Below are 19,376 nucleotides of genomic sequence, written 5' to 3' on the forward strand. Positions count from 1 at the left end.
GTTTTGGCGATTTTTAAAATTCTTTATCCGGCCACCTGTAAGCGTTTTGTTGTATTTAATGCTGTTCTATGTATTATATGGACTAGTACTATTCCATAAAGGTGATTTTCGTTTCATAAAATATCTCTAGGATGATTTGTAAAGGTGCGATTTTGGGCGGCGCGCAAAAATTTCACATGGATTCCTACTTAAACAGTACGACCGTACCGTTTGATATCTTTCTCACAGACAGATGAAGACACATGATAGTGTATCATGCAGCCAAGAAAGCCGGTATACTATAACACTGTAAATACCATTTGCATACAAATTTTCGAGGAGCATAATTTTCGTGGATTTCACTGTTGCTTGGCTTTCTGCAAAATTTTCATCCTTGAAGGTTAACAACTATCAGAGTTAGCTCTTCAGTAAAAAATAAGAGATTCGTAAACTGAAACTCATCGATCTGCAAAAATTTCGTACCTGAAAAATTTGTACCTGTAAGGTATCCAAGACACACGGTAGTGTGTCGTGCGGCCCAAGAAGCTGGCGCGCCACTAAGTGAGTATATTAACAGGAAGAAAGAAAACAAAATTGTCACACCTATGTAGCTCTGTGATCCCTAATCTGATTGGAACCAAATTTGCTAGAGAAATGCCGGCCAGTTAGGGAAGTCTACATACCAAATTTGAAGAAAATCGCTACAGCCATTTCCGAGATACGAGCGAACAAAATTTCGTTTTAATTTCTTCATTTTTTTCTTCTACTTCTTCATTTCGCACACTTCGCAAAATCCGCCATAAAACACGAACGCGTGCTCCAATCGGACTGAACTTTGGCACACTTGATGGGGTCATTAAGGCAGATCTCAGTACCAACTTTGGTAGGAATCCGATGAACATTCACTGAGTTATGATCGATTATTCGTGTAAAATAAGGTCGGAGGTCTGTCACGCCCACAGGGTAAACCCCATGAAGGAATTAGTTGAAAATTGCTATGTAGATGGAGTAACCATCGTAAGAGTGCCTTTTTGTGGTTTGAAAAGAATCGAGGTAAAGACCATGGAGATATGGCACAAAACCCAACCTGTGTCATAATTACGCATTCGATTTTTATGAATAAAAAACTATTAGTTTTCACGCCTACCAGGCAAATCGCTTAGAGCAATGAGCTGAAAATCGGTGTGTAGCTGGAATAATCATCATAGAAAGTCCTTGCAGTAGTACCGAAGAATCGGATTACAAACCACTGAGTTATGATTCGAAAGCCAACTACCTGTTGAAAATGCAAGATCGAGACACTCTAATAGAACAGTCACCCTAATAGAGCATTCGGCTACGTTTATAACTTACTCCATTAAAGAATTATATTACATTGCAAGTTATTCTGTAGGAAGTTCAGCTACAAACAGTTAATCTTATTGACAATTCAGCTAGAAACAAGTCACCCTGTAGAGGGATCAAACAGAAGAAGTCACCTGGTAGAGAGTTCAGCTACAAAGAAACCACCATGCAGAAAGTTCAGCTGCATGCCAACAAATAATTCTGTAGAGTGTTCAGCTAAAAACAAATCACCCTGTAGAGAGATCAGCTAGAAACAAGTCACTCTGTAGACAGATCAGCTAGAAGAGGTTACTTTGTAGAGAGTCCAGCTACAAAGAAACCATCATGTAGAGAGTCAACTGCAAACAAATCATCCTGTAGAGAGTTCAGCTACGAACAGATAACCCTGTAGAGAGTTCAGTGAGAACCAAATCAACCTGTACAGAGATCAGCTGGAAGAAGTCACCTTGTAGGAATTCAGCTACAAAATAACCACCATGTACAGCGTTCAGCTGCAAAGAAATCACCTTGTAGAGAGTTCAGCTGCAAGCAAATCACCCTGTAGAAAATTCAGCTAGAAACAAATAACCCATCAGCTAGAAACAAGTCACCCTGTAGAGAGATCAGCAGAAGAAGTTACCTTGTAGAGAGTTCAGCTACAAAGAAACCATCATATAGAGAGTTCAGCTGCAAATAAATCACCCTTTAGAGAGTTCAGCTAGAAACAAGTCATCCTGTATAGAGATCAGCTATAAGGATCACTTTGTAGAGAGTTTAGCTACAAAGAATCACCCTGCAGATAGTTCAGCTACAAACAAGTCATCCTGTAGAGAGATCAGCTAGAAGAAGTTACCTTGTAGAGAATTCAGCTACCAAGAAACCATCATGTAGAGAGTTCAGCTGCAAACAAATCACCTTGTAGAGAGGTCAGCTACCAACAGATCACCCTGTAGAGAGTTCAGATATAAACAATTCACTGTGTAGAGAGATCAGCTAGAAGAAGATACTGTACCTTGTAGAAAGTTCCGCTACAAACAGCTACATGTAGAGAGTTCAGCTGCAAACAAATCACCCTGTAGAGAATTCAGCTACAAACCAATCGCCCTGTAGAGAGACCAGCTAGAAACAAGTCACCCTGTAGACAGATCAGCTAGAAGAAGTTACCTTGTAGAGAGTTCAGCTGTAAACAAATCACCCTGTAGAGAATTCAACTTCAAACAGATAACCCTGCAGAGAGTTCAGCTACGAACAGATCACCCTGTATAGAGTTCAGATACAAACAATTCACCTTGTAGAGAGATCAGCTAGAAGAAGATACTGTACCTTGTAGAAAGTTCAGCTACAAACATCTACATGTAGAGAGTTCAGCTGCAAACAAATCACTCTGTAGAGAGTTCAGCTATGAAAAGATTACCCTGTAGAGAGTTCAGCTAGAAGAAGTCACCTTTTAGAGAGTTCAGCTACAAAGAAACCACCATGTAGAGAGTTCAGCTGCAAACAAATCACCCTGTAGAGAATTCAGCTACAAACAAATCTCCTTGTAGAGAGTCCAGCTAGAAACAAGTCACCCTCTAGACATATCAGCTAGAAGAAGTCACCTTTTAGAGAGTTCAGCTATAAAGGAACCACCATGTAGAGAGTTCAGCTGCAAACAAATCAACCTGTAGAGAATTCAGCTACAAACAAATCTCCTTGTAGAGAGACCAGCTAGAAACAAGTCACCCTCTAGACATATCAGTTAGAAGAAGTCACCTTTTAGAGAGTTCAGCTATAAAGAAACCACCATGTAGAGAGTTCAGCTGCAAACAAATCACCCTATAGAGAGTTCAGCTACAAACCAATCACCCTGTAGAGAGACCAGCTAGAAACAAGTCACCCTGTAGACAGATCAGCTAGAAGAAGTTACCTTGTAGAGAGTTCAGCTGCAACCAAATCACCCTGTAGAGAGTTCAACCTTCAAACAGATAACCCTGCAGAGAGTTCAGCTAGAGTCAAGTCACCCTGCAGAAAGAATCCTGTAAAGAGTTCCTCAACGTACAAGCAAATCACCCTGTAGAGAGTTCAGCTACATTTCAAGTCACACAGTAGAGAGATCAACTGCAATTTATCCTGTAGGGATTAATTGACATGTAATAAATATATTATGCATTATACATATAATTTTGTACATTTACTGATAAAATCAGAATGAGTTAAAGTATTTATAAAATCTGCTTCATCTGTTTCTTTTTCTGTGGTAGAGAAAAAATATAGATTAAAAACCCGAAAGCTGGCCTATTTTAGGATATACAAATGCACAAAGAAGTAAAATCTAATCAAAAACAACCAAGCTGTAAAAAAAGGAGTGCGGTCCTTGAAAAGGCTATGGTGAAAAAGATCTGAAATCCAAGGTGGCGGCCAAGAAATGGCTGTGATGGTAGGCTAATGGTAAAAATTTTAATAACGACAATTCAGGTGAATTTTGTGCGAAGACCGGCCGCACTCCTTTTTTTACAGCTTGGCAGTTTTTGATTAGATCAAGACACACGATAGTGTGTCGTGCGGCCCAAGAAGCCGGCGCGCCACACCCGTGAGTATATTGACAGGAAGAACGAAAACGTCATTTTCACACCTTTGTATCTCGGTGATCACTTATCTGATTGAAACCAAATTTGCTACACAGTTGCCCGCCAGCCAAGGGAGTCTACATTCCAAATTTGAAGGAAATCGCTCAAGCCATTTCCGAGATACGAGCTGCCAAAGTTTTTTTTTTTTTCTTCGTTTTTTTTTTCTTCTTCGTCTTTTCGCACACTTGCAAAAATTGCTATAACAAGCAAACGCGTACTCCGATCGCCTTGAAATTTGGCACACAGAAAGGGAGTCCAACGGCGAATCCTAGCATCAAATTTGGTACAAATCCGATGAATGGTTCAGGAGTTATGACCGATTATTCGCGTAAAACAAGATCGATTTGTTGTCACGCCTACAGGGTAAACCGCTTCATGGAATGAGTTGAAAATTGCTATGTAGATGGAGTAACCATCGTAGGAGTGCCTTTTGGTGGTTTGAAAGGAATCGAGATAAAGACCATGGAGATATGAGACAAAACCCAACCTGTGTCACAATTACGCGATCGATTTTTATGAATAAAAAAGTATTAGTTTTCACGCCTACTAGGCAAACCGCTTAGAGCAATGAGCTGAAAATCGGTGTATAGCTGGAATAATCTTCATAGAAAGTCCTTGCAGTAGTACAGAAGAATCGGATTACAAACCACTGAGTCATGATTCGAAAGCCAACTCCGTGTAGCAAATGCGAGATCGAGATACTCTAATAGAACAGTCACCCTAATAGAGCATTCGGCTAATTTATTTATTCCATTATAGAATTTTATTACATCACAAGTTATTCTGTAGGGAGTTCAGCTGCAAACAGTTAATCTTATAGACAGTTCAGCAAGAAGACAATCACCATGTGGAGAGTTAAGCAAATATATCACTATAGAGATTCACAACATTACAAGTCACACTGAAGAAAGTTCAGCTATAAACAAGTCATGCACTGTGTAGAGAATTCAGCTACAATTAAGTCACTCTCTAGAGAATTCAGTTACACAGAATTCAGCTACACACAAGTCACTGTGGAGAGAGTTCAGCTACAAACAAATTACCCTTTAGAGTGATCAGCTACAAACAAAACACTTCGCAGGGTGTTCAGCTGCAACAAATCAACCTTTAGAGCGATCAGCAATGAACAAATCAACACAAATCTACCTGTAGAGAGATAAGCTAGAAACAAATCACCCTGTAGAGAGATCAGCTACAAACAAATCACCCTGTAGAGAGATCAGCTAGAAACTACACACAATGTAAGGAGTTCAGCTACAAACAAATCACCCTGTAGAAAGTTCAGCTAAAACAAATCAACCTGCAGAGAGATCAGCTACAAACAAATCACCTTATAGACAGTTCAGTTACAAACAAATTACCTTGTAGAGAGATCGGCTACAAACAAATCAACCTGCAGAGAGATCAGCTACACACAATTCAACTTGTAGAGAGATCAGCTACAAACAAATCACCCTGTAGAGAGATCAGCTAGAAACTAGACACAATGTAAGGAGTTCAGCTACAAGCAAATCACCCTGTAGAGAGTTCAGCTACAAACAAACCAACCTGTAGAGCGATCAGCTAGAAACAAATCATCCTGAAGAGAGGTCAGCTACAAAAAATCACCCTGTAGAGATATCAGCTAGAAACAAATCACCCTGAAGAGAGGTCAGCTACAAAAAAATCACCCTGTAGAGAGATCAGCTACAAACAAATTGCCCTGTAGAGAGATCAGCTACAAACAAATCAACCTGCAGAGAGATCAGCTACACACAAATCAACTTGTAGAGAGTTCAGCTACAAACAAATTACCCTGTAGAGAGATCGGCTACAAACAAATCAGCCTGTAGAGAGTTCAGCTAAAACAAATCAACCTGCAGAGAGATCAACTACAAACAAATCACCTTATAGAGAGTTCAGCTACAAACAAATTACCCTATAGAGAGATTGGCTACAAACAAATCAACCTGCAGAGAGATCAGCTACACACAAATCAACTTGTAGAGAGATCAGCTACTAACAAATCACCCTGTAGAGAGATCAGCTAGAAACTACACACAATGTAAGGAGTTCAGCTACAGATAAATCACCCTGTAGAGAGTTCAGCTAAAACAAATCAACTTACAGAGAGATCAGCTACAAACAAATCACCTTTTAGACAGTTCAGCTACAAACAAATTACCTTGTAGAGAGATCAGCTACAAACAAATCAACCTGCAGAGAGATCAGCTACACACAGTTCAACTTGTAGATATATCAGCTACAAACAAATCACCCTGTAGAGAGATCAGCTAGAAACTAGACACAATGTAAGGAGTTCAACTACAAGCAAATCACCGTGTAGAGAGTTCAGCTACAAACAAACCAACCTGTAGAGCGATCAGCTAGAAACAAATCACCCTGAAGAGAGGTCAGCTACAAAAAATCACCCTGTAGAGATATCAGCTAGAAACAAATCACCCTGAAGAGAGGTCAGCTACAAAAAATCACCTTGTAGAGAGATCAACTACAAACAAAACATTTTGCAGAGAGTTCAGCTACAAACAAATCAACCTTTAGAGCGATCAGCAACAAACAAATCAACCTGTAGAGAGATCATCTAGAAACAAATCAACCTGCAGAGTGATCAGCTACAAACAAATCAGCTTGTAGAGAGATCAGTTACACACAAATCAACCTGTACAGAGATAAGCTAAAAACAAATCAGAGTTCAGCTAAAACAAATCAATCTGCAGAGAGATTAGCTACATACAAATCACCTTATAGATAGTTCAGCTACAAACAAATTACCTTGTAGAGAGATCGGCTACAAACAAATCACCCTGCAGAGAGATCAGCTACACACAAATCAACTTGTATAGAGATCAGCTACAAACAAATCACCCTGTAGAGAGTAGGGGCCTAGAGAGATCAGCTAGAAACTACACACAATGTAAGGAGTTCAGCTACAAACAAATCACCCTGTAGAGAGATCAGCTAGAAACTACACACAATGTAAGGAGTTCAGCTACAAACAAATCACCCTGTAGAGAGATCAACTAGAAACTACACACAATGTAAGGAGTTCAGCTACAAACAAATCACCCTGTAGAGAGATCAGCTACAAACTAGACACAAAGTAAGGAGTTCAGCTACAAGCAAGTTACCCTGTAGAGAGTTCATCTACAAGCAAATCAACCTGCAGAGCAATCAGGTAGAAACAAATCACCCTGAAGAGAGGTCAGCTACAAAAAATCACCCTGTAGAGAGATCAGCTAGAAACAAATCACCCTGAAGAGAGGTCAGCTACAAAAAAATCACCCTGTAGAGAGATCAGCTAGGAACAAATTACCCTGAAGAGAGGTCAGCTACAAACAAAACACTTTGCAGAGAATTCAGCTACAAACAAATCAGCTTGTAGAGAGATCAGTTACACACAAATCAACCTGTAGAGAGATAAGCTAGAAACAAATCACCCTGTAGAGAGTTCAGCTACAAGCAAAACACCCTGTAGAGAGTTCAGCAACAAGGAAACCACCATGTAGAGAGTTTAGCTGCAAACAAATCACCTGTAGAGAGTTCAGCTAGAAACAAAATACCCTGTAGAGAGACCAGCTAGAAGAGGTTACCTTGTAGAGAGTTCAGCTACAAAGAAACCGTCCTGTATATAGTTCAGCTACATTTCAAGTCACCCAGTAGAGAGATCAGCTGCAAAAAAATATCCTGTGGGGAATAATGGGCATGTAATAAATATATGTATATAATTTGTATAATTACTAATAAAATCAAAAATAATTGAAGTACTAAAATTCTTCTTTAAGTTCTTTTCTTCTTCCTGTAGTAAAGAAAAAAACACATGGGTTAAAAAAGCCCCAAAGCCAGCCATAGGCCGGCTTTGCAGTATACAAATACAAAAAGAAGTGATATCTAATCAAAAACAGCCAAGCTGTAAAAAAAGGTGCGGCCCCCAAAAAGGCCATGGTGAAAAAAGATGTGAAATCCAAGGTGGCGGCCAAGAAATGGCTGTGATGGTAGGTTAATGGTTACATTTTAATAACGACAATTCAGGTGAATTTTGTGCCCCTTGGTCTTGGCACCAAATTCAACTGAATTGTTGTTATTAAAATGTAACCATTAACCTACCATCACAGGCATTTCTTGGCCGCCACCTTGGATTTCACATCTTTTTTCACCATGGCCTTTTTGGGGGCCGCACCTTTTTTTACAGCTTGGCTGTTTTTGATTAGATAATATTTACAGGTAGAAAGAATATGCGATTTTAATGCGTATGTAGCTTCACGTTTTCCTTTTTCAAACTAAAATCATTTTTGTACTGCAAATTCCCTACACCTTCACCACCCACATACCAAATTTGAGGAAGATTGTATAATGATAATACAAAAATCCCAACATTTGGCTTAATTTCTTGATTTTTCTTTGTTTAGGTGTAGGGTGGGGCTTAGATTATTCTTTTCACAAAATACTCAAATGCATAGCTCAATTTTTTGAACTTTGGTGCATTTTAAGAATTCATAGGGACAAAATCACATAACAAGATTGGTGCAATTCTAATAAAATTAATATTCATAGAGCTACAGATGATTATTTTAAATGCTTATGGGAATAATTTAAAATATTGACATGCCTATACATAGGTTAGCCATTGTAGCTCAAAACTTTTGTGGTTTAAAAGCAATATTATCGAAAGCTCTAGAGTTACAAGCAACCAAACAACTGTAAATCACGATGTCGAGATACCCCAATAGAACAGTCACTGCTGGATAAAAAGGTACATTAAAATGTCAAAAAACTTACCAGCATTCATTCATACCAGGGACCTCCACAGTGAACACCCAAATCATTAACCACTTAGCTGCTGCCTATCATGGTTGTTCACCTCACTTAATTTCTACTGTATAATTGAGATTTCTTGCTGAAACCTAATCAGTAATAATGTTCATAATTTTATAGATCTACAATGGAAAATCTAGATTCTCTAGAACACTCTATGTGTATTCTATTAGAAATCCTCAAAACAATTGTGTACACTCTATTAGTATTACAAATTAACTCTGCAATACAATACTCTAGTATTCCATTGAATCAAAGTCAATAATTATATCTGTACAGAATATGGCTAGCAGAAGACATTTGTTGTAAAGAGGTACTATATAGTTTGAACCAAAGTAATTGCAACTTCGATATGAAGGGGTAAGTGGAAAAGGGATCATGCATCATTTTAGATTTATCATAAATTTTGGTAAACATTGTAATGAGCTGTATTAACCATGTGTCACCAAGTAAACAACATAGTGTAAAAGTTCATGGCAGTCTCAAAACTTTAATGATTTTTAGCAAAAATTGCAATAATTTAATTATGTATGTTCCAAAATGTGTGTAGTACTAGGAGCTCATAAGCACTGCAAGGCGCACCACATGGTCACCTAATTTTTTTTCTAATGCATTTGTCGGCTTTTGCCGCTGACCCCTTCATATGTATACCTTGCATAAAGAAGTTGACAACCAAAGATTAAAGATAGAAGGTGAAGCAAGGCATGGAGAGTAGATGTTCATCAATACTTTCAAAAGGCACACGTCATGTTTTGGTTTGTTATTGTCACATAAAGTAAATATTATACCATATTTACTCATTTTGTTGAATAATACAGCAGTGTGGCACTATTCGAAGGGTTTCATCCTTGGTTTTGAAAATAAATACCACACCCTTGAATAGTACCGCACTACACTTTTGTAAATACTCATTATTAGTGCTCACATACCTACAGTATTCAACTCCATCTCGATTTAAGGAAGGCATTGTTCTGGTTAACTTAAATGGCTGTCACACAGGCTGTCACAGAATCAAAATTCCAGATATTAGTTTGCAAACTGATGTGACATAATTATGCTACCAGGACTTTAGTAAAAGAAAGATCTTCATGCTGTGATTTTTATGTAACTATAACAGACTGAAAATCAATTGTTACAATAATGTATTTTTGTATTTGTGATTCTGTAAGAGTACTAGTTTCTTATTTTAAACACTATATGTTTGATGCTAGTCACATTAAACCTTTTGTAAAAGATCTTAGTACAACCATCAAGAATTTCTGTGATGATTATCAACTTCAGAAACACCATTTTTATTTTGAGGTAATCCCAACTATATACTACTACTATACAATAGTATCCTTCTGTTTGTATTATATATTTGTGATCACGTGCAGATGTAAAATCACATGCAAAAACAAAAGTTGCTGGCATGAAGGACATTAAGTCTATGAAGAAAGGTCAAGGACACATTCCAGTAAATGAATCAGCTAGAAGACAAGTTATAAGAGCTGTTTGCTTGATAAGAGCACAGTAAGTTATATAGTGTGTTCAGTTATTCCTTGCCATTGTTTCCTGATGACAGTGGAAAAGATGGAAAAGAAATGATGGGTACTGGATTTTTTGGCTCCATGCAACTTTCTGACAAGTCTTCAGTTGTCCTTGTGACCAATTATCATGTGATTGGTGATGAAGAGGTTGCTGGAAAAAGCATACTTGAATTTGAAGGTGTCGATGTTCAATTAGAGCTGAAAGAATTGATGGTGGAGACTACTTTTGTATGTAGTGATATGAAAAAGGTAGCTACTTATCCCTTTATCCCTGTGTTTCTGCATATTCCAGTGTTCATGTATGTATGTATGTAGTACGATTTTCTAGTATAAGCATGTAGGTGGAAGTTTAAACTTGCATTCAGTTCAATAGGTACACACATGCACGAAAATCTTACGTATGTGCCGCACCTGTTACAAAACATCTCAATCAAATGTTTTGGTCATCTAGTATGGAGCCGACAAATTAAAGTGCCATCTAGGTGAAAACTTTCTAAAACATTGGTAGTGATGTCAAAATGCTAAATTGTTTTCACTAGTTCCCTAACCACATTGTCCACTCAGTTCTCATATTCGGCAGATTCCACATCATCATCAACTCAAGAGGTGCTTGGTCATACTACATCATGCAATATCTTGTGATCTCAAAGAAAAGTAAATACCCATTCAACCCTGACACCTCTTATTAAGTATTCTGACACATTACAGTTCCCAGAGCCCTTCTTCTTTCAGAGTCATTCAACACCTTGTGTGGCTTAAGAAACAAATGCTAAATGTGACAATTTAAAACATTGTGTTAGTTGTGTAATTATACATCATAGGACTATGATGCATAGCTTGGTGATATTAAATGATAAGGACACAAATGAAGTCTCTAACTTGAGACAATTTTCTTCATTGGCTATAGAAGAGACTGCTTTGCAAGTAACTGCTTTGCACATGTGCTATTACAGCATAGTAAGACTAATCAGTGGCCTGTAATAACAAAATTTAAGTATGTTTTGCTTCATTGTATGTAATTCATACATCTTGTCTAAACTAATACATTGACAATAGAATTGTATCTATGTATGTGCTAGTACAATAGAACCATTTACAAAAATAAGCGTACATAAATGATGATATGTGACCGGATTTGCGAAAAGGTACCTTTTTCACACATAAAATTTGACCCATTTTTTGAACTTTGAAGCTTCATAACTTTTTAATCATAGCATACAATTACTTGAATTTTTCCATGAGTGACTGAGTGTAGCTATGGTATCTGGCTACATTTTGATACCAGGTGCAAGTTAATCAGTGTAAGGAGTCAAATGTTGCATCATTTTGTTTGCTGGTATGTAAAATGTGTGGAAAAGGTACCTTTTTACAAATCCGGTCACATATATTGGAGTAGAGTGAAACATGTCTAAGCTAGTCACCTTCGGGTAAAATTTCTTGGCCGTAATGGGGAAGTGACTGCTTGCATTAATTTTGGGGAGTTTAATATTGGTTTTTGTAGAGTAGTGTCCTTCCATACAAGTGGCTATTCAGACAAGTTCCAATGTGTGCTTTTAATCAATGACAAAATTTAATTATCAGTAGGATTAATTTTCAAAACTAGGTGTCCCCACAGTCGACAAAAATCCAGCTGTGGGCTTGCACCTTGTTTCTAAAATTGGGAATACTGTAAGTCTGTATAATTGCATTCCTCTACCCATGTTAACAAACAAGCTACACAGAATAAACCGTCATTCTATGTAACAAATGATAACTGTTTATGCACTGTATTGAAAGTTATAAGCATTTTCATCATGTTTATAAGAGGTGTGTGGCCCACGAATGAAATCACTTACTGGGGTTTAATAATTATATACATGCAAGCATTTAATGAACAAAAAACAGCACAGCAGGAGTTTAAAAGGGAACCGCCAATTGTGCTATTATGCTATGCTGCACTACTCAATTTATTTCCTAAAATGCTTAAATTAGGAAATAAATTGAGTATTGTACTACTCAATTGAGTATTGCACTACTCAAATTGAGTATTGCACTGCTCAATATTTACCTACATACGTAGTATCCTCAAATTATACTCAATATTTATATCTCAGTTCACATGTTTTTCTAGCAAATTTGCAATTTATGGGAAAACAGTAAGTTGCTAAAGCACAGACTCTAATTCCTTGCTTTGTGTGCCACAGAAAAGATTGATATGCTCAAATAGAACAGTCAGCTGTCTGATTGTTCTCTGACTGTTCTATTAGAGTACATCGATCTCTTTCTGTGATATGTATATTTGATAAGCAAGAATTAATGGTAATGCACAAGTGTGCTATCTATTATGCTAGCATTATGCTCAATGCTTTCAGGCACCTATTATGCTTATTATTATGTCAGCAGAATTGGCGGCTACCTACTTTGTAAGCTAGCAGGAATGTGTATCCTATTTATTTGAATGGGTGAGTGGAGCAGTCAGAGGCATTTGGTGGTGGCTCTAGGAAGGAGGGGGAGGGCATGGGTACTCCCCCTAAAAATACAAACTAGGCCTGAGCCTAATGTGCCCAAAATTTTACCTATTATTCTTTCCAGAATTTCCCTAAAATTTTCTCCTATTATTCTTTTTTTATTCTTGTACCTAGCCTATTATTCCATAATAATGCTCATTTAGTTTCTTTAGCTATAGTCGCTTAGTTCTCAAGATGCTGATATAAGAAGTAGTTTTGTCAGAATTAATTAATAGCTAGCCAAAATTGAAGCATTCCACCTTACACATAATTGTTATAGCCATTACAACAGGCTTAAAATGGCTATCAGGAATAGTTTTTCAGTTATCAGTGTATTAAAGCTATAGCTATAACTAGCTATATGCTAAGTTCAGTAGATAATGATATCAATATGTTTGTAGAAAGACTTAAAGAAATACACTGGTATGAGATGTACAAGTTTCAGAATTGCAGATAATCATGCAGTTAAATCCCTGATGCTGTCTGCAGATTGTTAACATGAAACGATCTGACTGCTCTATTAGAGTATTTGAGCGTTTTATTAGAGTATATCGATCTTTTAGAGGCTCTTCAACCTCTTTCAGCCAGCACTTGTATAATAATGCCAGCTATCGGCTATCATTCGTAGTAGCTTACTTCCTTCTTCTAGCTAGCTAATCAAGAAGAGGCACGCCCCTTAATTCCGATGATTATTCCCGTGGACGTCCGATAATTCTAAAATTATGCCTGTAACCATCCTACTATTCCGGAATTATTCTCATGAAATTGGTGACCTATTATTCTCAAAATTATGCCGGAATGTTAGGCGCAGGCCTAATACAAACACGCCAGATCAAGATACACTACTAGTTTTTTCAACCATGAATGACCCATGAAAATTATGGCAATATTTTTCATGGTATATTCATATGTTGCACCCCATGAAATTTGAAAATTTCATGGGCTATGAAAAACCCATTCATTACACATGAAAAAGGGATGAAATATTATAATGAAATTGTTGTGAAATTTATGTGAAGTCAAAGCCATGAAAAATGCATGAAAATCATGAAAACAGAGTTACTGTATTAAGTTATGAAACACCCATGAAAGTCCATAGCAATGTAAATAGCATGGTATAGACATGAAATTCCACCATGAAAACCACGTGAAAAACCATATTAATGCTATGAAAACAGCAAAGCAATGAAAACAAACTGATGAACTCCATATATGCAGGTACCAGTAATTTAAGAGTATAATACTTATTGTCATTACAATTCTTATTGTAGTAAAGTCTCAAAGATATTGTGGATGACGTACAGTATATCTGAAGTGGAACCATTTTTTTGGCATATTGCAATCCATCATTGCTTTGTCAAGTAGCTAGATCTAGACAAGCTGATTCAGAAGTGGATCGGAATAGTATACGTAACAAGCAGCATACACTCACCGGCTGGGACGTACTGTGCACCTTCGACCCATATTCTTGCATTGGTTTCATAAGCATTTCCTGACACTAGCATACATACGTATTTCGTCTGTGTTTAGCACATGTATTGTAATATGTTTATGGTGGTTGTAAAATCAGACAATTGCAAACGTACATGTGACACCTGCATATTTTGCGCATGTTAATAATGACATAAGACATTCACATGATATGCACTAAAACCTCATCATGATATTTCTGGATTTAAATTTGTTCTTATAATCTCCTTGTAGGTATAAGCAGCCAAATAATGCTGTCAAGTCTGCAGCAAGAAAGTACAGTAATACTGTATGCTGCTGTATGGCTAGAAATTCTTGGAGAAACAAAACTTTCCAGGCTTTTTGTATGATAAAATAACCAAAAATTTGAAGGATTGTCAGGTTCAGTACACAAAGTGGCAGATAGCAACAAGCAGTAGGAATAATAAAAATGTGAATTTGTACTGACTTGATGGCACAACATTAACTGACACTTTGCAAAATCAATGTTGATGAGGCTAGACAATATGCAAGAAAAACCAGAAAACGATAAACACCATTATAGTTTGTACCATCAAAAGAAGCTGGCCCAGGTGACACCCTGCCAGCTTGAATCTTCATGTGAACACTGCATGACTAACTCATGGATAATGGCAATGACTACAAATATTTCTGCAGCTGCAGCATTAATTTGATTGTCCATTTATTCTGCAGGATTTACACCTTCTTCAGGTAAAGCTTCAGGTTGAGCCATATAAGCTGGTCTTTTTTTTGGACACTCTCCTTGTTACGTCTGACACTCTCCCTGTTACGTCTGACACTCTCCCTGTTACAATTGTCCACTGTTGCACTAATTGTACCTGTTTCTCCTTCATTTCACGAGGCCAGGAACACTTACGAGTAGTAAAACGTAGCTGTACCTAATGTATGTTGAACCTAAGCGGCGACATGAATCATATGACTGCGACACGGCTGACGACATTAGCTACCTGAAGAACCAGTCTAGTAGAGTAACAACAGCAAATTAACACTTCAGTATCATTGTATCATCTCGAGAAACACACGGAAATCTGATGCGCTCCACTTCCCCCTGGCTACTACCGTTGTTAAAGAAATCGTTTCTATGGTAATTCTGTTTGATCTAAATAATGCCGTGCAAGTTTAGGAAAGTTTTGTTTAGCTGATAGCCAGTTGTTTTCAGGGTGGAAATCGACGCATAAGTGCTCTGGCAGATATCACTGATGTTTAGTCCCAGGTGCATCACCCGGCAGCCCTAAAGCGGGTGGCAGTTACTTGCTGGTGCATCTCGAGTCAAATCCGGACTCGTAGCTAGCTATACTCCTGCACTCTGCTGGACACGGTAAATCAACTAGTCTCCTGTATGTCCATCTCGTAAATTGCACGTGCAGCGCTCCCATTTTATGCCAAGGGTTTAGTCTTGGTTCACTAAGTCTACGGCCGTACCCGTACGCCGGCTGGCTACTGATCAGCTATCTATTGTTAAGCCTTGGAGTAGAAATCATGGCTTTCAAGGTAAGTGCCGGCCTCCATTAGTTTTCTTCATAGGGAGTATAGTAAAACCTGGGTTTATTGTTTCTTCTAGACTGATCCGATGGTGCCCTCTAGGGGCACTGACTTAATTAAGCTATAATATGAATATAGTAATTAACATTGAGCATTATATCCATGTACGGTGTTCATGTGTGTGTATGGCTCACTATACTATACGTACGTAGCTACATCAAACATATGCATTTTCACTCCTGAACCTTACTTGATCTGTAGTGAAATCAAAACTTCAATGAGAACAAACACGGCATATACAGTGTATAGCAATAATTAAATATAAATTGCTCATTAACAATTATCGTATAGCTATCCCTTTATAGGAATTTCATGGATATCATATTAGTATTGTGGGTAATGCATGGCTGAATCATTGGTAGAGGTTGGTTATGTGTAAAAGTAGCCAGGTGTTTCATAAGAATTTCATTGGTAACACATTTTGTACATTGTAATTTCATAGCCAATTCATTGGCGAGGCTTTGACATGTTTAAGAAATCAAAATTTTCATGAGAATTTCATTGGTACCTATTTAACATGTTATTATATCATAGGTGATTCATGGGTAACAATTTGGCATGCAGAAAGTGCTAAAACGTTCATGAGAATTTCATTGGTATCGTATTATCGCATTGTACAATTTCATAGTGTATTCATTGGTAAAGGTTTTGGCATAGAGAACAGTTACATTAATTTACATGATTTTGATGTAAAATTCATTGCATTTAGACATACCAATGAAAAACCCATAGAGCTTAAATTATAATATTTTCATCGGTTTTCAAGTATTTCATGGATTTATCATTATTGAAAAAGCTAGTAGTGATACTCTAATAAAGCAGTCAGTCAAATACTCTAATAGAGCAATCACTGCATATAACACTATTAAGAATCCTCCACAGTGGCTGAGTATATTATAAAAGTGGTATCTACAGCACCATCCCAGTGGCACAATGCAAAAATTGTGCACTTATTTCATGAAAGCATGAAATTTTCCATATAAGTAGATCATTCTTGTCTTTATCCCTGAGACATTGACTAACTTGTTAAAACATGGTAGCATATCAATTTATTATGTGTCTAGTACCTATGATCTTATATACATAGGTATAACCATGTTTTATTATGCATGTCTATACAGTATGAAATATGTATAATTATGCAGTCAAAAAATTGAAACCCACAATCAGAAAACTATGAAGGTAGCACATTGTATCAATATTTTACACTTACCATATTTTTTAAAGATCACATTTGGAGACTTTGTACAGCCCAAAACCATTGGACTATATACTTAGTCGGGTGTTCTACCAATTCAACACTTTGTCTTTTAGCTATATATATGTACAGATAAAATAATAGAATGCACTTTGTCAGTTATTGCAGATGTGAAATTTAGAAGTACTTTACTGTCATGAGGAAACATGTCCAAATTATAATTATATTCTACTGTGTTGTTTTCAGCTTGACTATGCAATGATAGAGATTGATTGGAGTAAACTAAAGCAAAAACACCCTGTTGCTGAATACATTCATCTTAGTGAACCAGCAGCCATTGATAATCATGATTATATCACAATTATCCAACACCCTGGTGGCGGAGAACTGTCATTCTCATCTTCAACCTGTATTGCATATGGTAGGTATAGTAAGTTGGTTACTTTATTATGCATTAGGAGAAATGCTGCTCTTGTGTAGCTACACATTATTATACCTTAGTGCGTACGTGTTTCATATTAATTATGCCTACTACGTAACTGCAATATGTCTAGTACTGGTATGTAGGTAATATTTCCCTTCCTTGTAAAATGTCTAGTACTTATGCAGTACATGGCGGTTAACTTACTGTATAAAATATTTATGATCTGATTATGTTGATACTGAATACTATTCAAACAAGCACAAGGAAAAATTAAGAATTTTAAGCTTGATTAGGGACCTTAGGAGAAGTACTGAAACAAGGTAGTACATATACCACATTAGACCAGAAAGAATAACACCAGGCTTATTGTTTTTTGTCTGAACGCACACAGCTTTGTTCAGCCCATTGCACAGCATTACAAATGAAGAACACTAGGAGAAGGACCTCTGCAAGCAGTCCAGCTAAATGGAAAACTCAGACGATTCCTGTCTAACGTACATAGGAAAGTCATCAAGTAATGTTACTGCAAATTGACACATTGTGTTGTCAGCAAAGATAAATGGGACACAAAGGAGGACACAGGTAGGTCTGTATGTACTGCTCTATGCCAAAAGGCATCTGTTAGGCTGAAGCAGCATCAAACAGTGAAAAAATCAAGCCTGTATCCATAGCCATTTCGTGTTACGCTTGCATTAAGTTAGGTAGTCATTCAGTCAGTTAGTCAGTCAGGCAGTAGAAAATTCCACTAAACAATTTTTTTAAAAATATTGTAGCACCTTTTTGGAAGTGTTTTACTGGCTGGTTGTACCACTTTTGGGCTTGGTTATGTCTAACCATTACTACCAAGGCATATTGTGAGGCTGGTTTTAGGGTGATATTTCAGCCAGTAAAGCCCAGTTCTTTATGATCCCTTATACACAGTACTACTGTACTGTATCATTAGCACACTTGATTTGTGTGTACTTTAGAATTAATTATGTTTCTTTGTGTTCACAGAATACTTGCTGCTGTATACAAGTGAGACAGCATGTGGGTCATCTGGTGGTCCCATACTGAAGGCTACTAAAGGTGGATTAGAGATTGTTGGTCTTCATCGAGGAGGACATGAGGATCATTACAATTATGGGAGTAAATTCAGTGAAATACTTCTGAGCATTTCTGAGAATAAAAATCATGAAGAAAAAAGTATGTGTGCATTTGTATATTGACTAATGTACAGGTATTAGTTGTTGATGCATTTATGTTTGGAGGCATACACATGGAATTAGGCATGTGTCTATTGTGCCTTAATAGCTTTAGGAATAAAAGACAATAGGAAATATTCAAAAATAATCGAATAACTTCTAGGAAAGATAGTGAATAATTTTATTTTATAGTTTTTCAATAGAAAAATATTTGGACATGCTTTTTTCAGCTGCCAATCTTGCCATGTATGTACTACAACAGAATAAAAGCATCAAATATTAATGCTGTGCAGTTGTCCATATATACATTAGAATGGTTGCTATTGTATACCTGATTGTTTATATTTATAGGTCCAAAAGATCATGCTATTGTAAAATATTACCGACGATTAAGCTCAGAGCAGGGAAAGTAACATACAACCTACAGCATCTAAATTTCAGACTATTTGATTAGTAACAATTTGTATATATTAATTGGCTACTCTAGTTTGTGCATGACTCCTTATAACATCTTTATTAATCTTGATAACATTATTACTAATCATGTCAATATAAGAGTCTCCTACTCAGGAATTTGCATGATATCATTATGAGAGGTTTTTACAGACCTGTAACACTCACTGTTAAGTTTGCAACATACCTAACTGGTATCATACCAAAATGTGTTCACTTTGGTGTGCCCACATGCAAGTTGCATATTGCAGCATTCATGGTTTCTAATGTTATTGTTGGCCATTTTGAATTTTGTTAAGTCAGTAGTCATATGTACAGTGGAACATGGGCTTGAGGCCACCTCTTTAAA

General features: G+C 37.0%; 1 protein-coding gene across 2 annotated transcripts in view; it reads left to right on the top strand.

Moving 5' to 3' along the window:
• Positions 1–19,095, top strand: part of LOC136244144 (uncharacterized) — a 60,767-nt gene extending 41,672 nt beyond the window's left edge. For both annotated transcript variants that reach the window (XM_066035663.1, XM_066035666.1), the window contains 5 exons: positions 10,097–10,232; positions 10,285–10,498; positions 17,213–17,387; positions 18,387–18,575; positions 18,926–19,095. In XM_066035663.1, coding sequence (XP_065891735.1) covers positions 10,097–10,232; positions 10,285–10,498; positions 17,213–17,387; positions 18,387–18,575; positions 18,926–18,987 — 776 coding nt within the window. In that variant the 3' untranslated portion in view covers positions 18,988–19,095. The remainder of the gene's footprint in view (positions 1–10,096; positions 10,233–10,284; positions 10,499–17,212; positions 17,388–18,386; positions 18,576–18,925) is intronic.
• The last annotated feature ends 281 nt before the right edge of the window (positions 19,096–19,376 follow it).

This window comes from Dysidea avara, chromosome 2 (assembly GCF_963678975.1).
Source record: "Dysidea avara chromosome 2, odDysAvar1.4, whole genome shotgun sequence".
NCBI classification, from domain to species: domain Eukaryota; kingdom Metazoa; phylum Porifera; class Demospongiae; order Dictyoceratida; family Dysideidae; genus Dysidea; species Dysidea avara.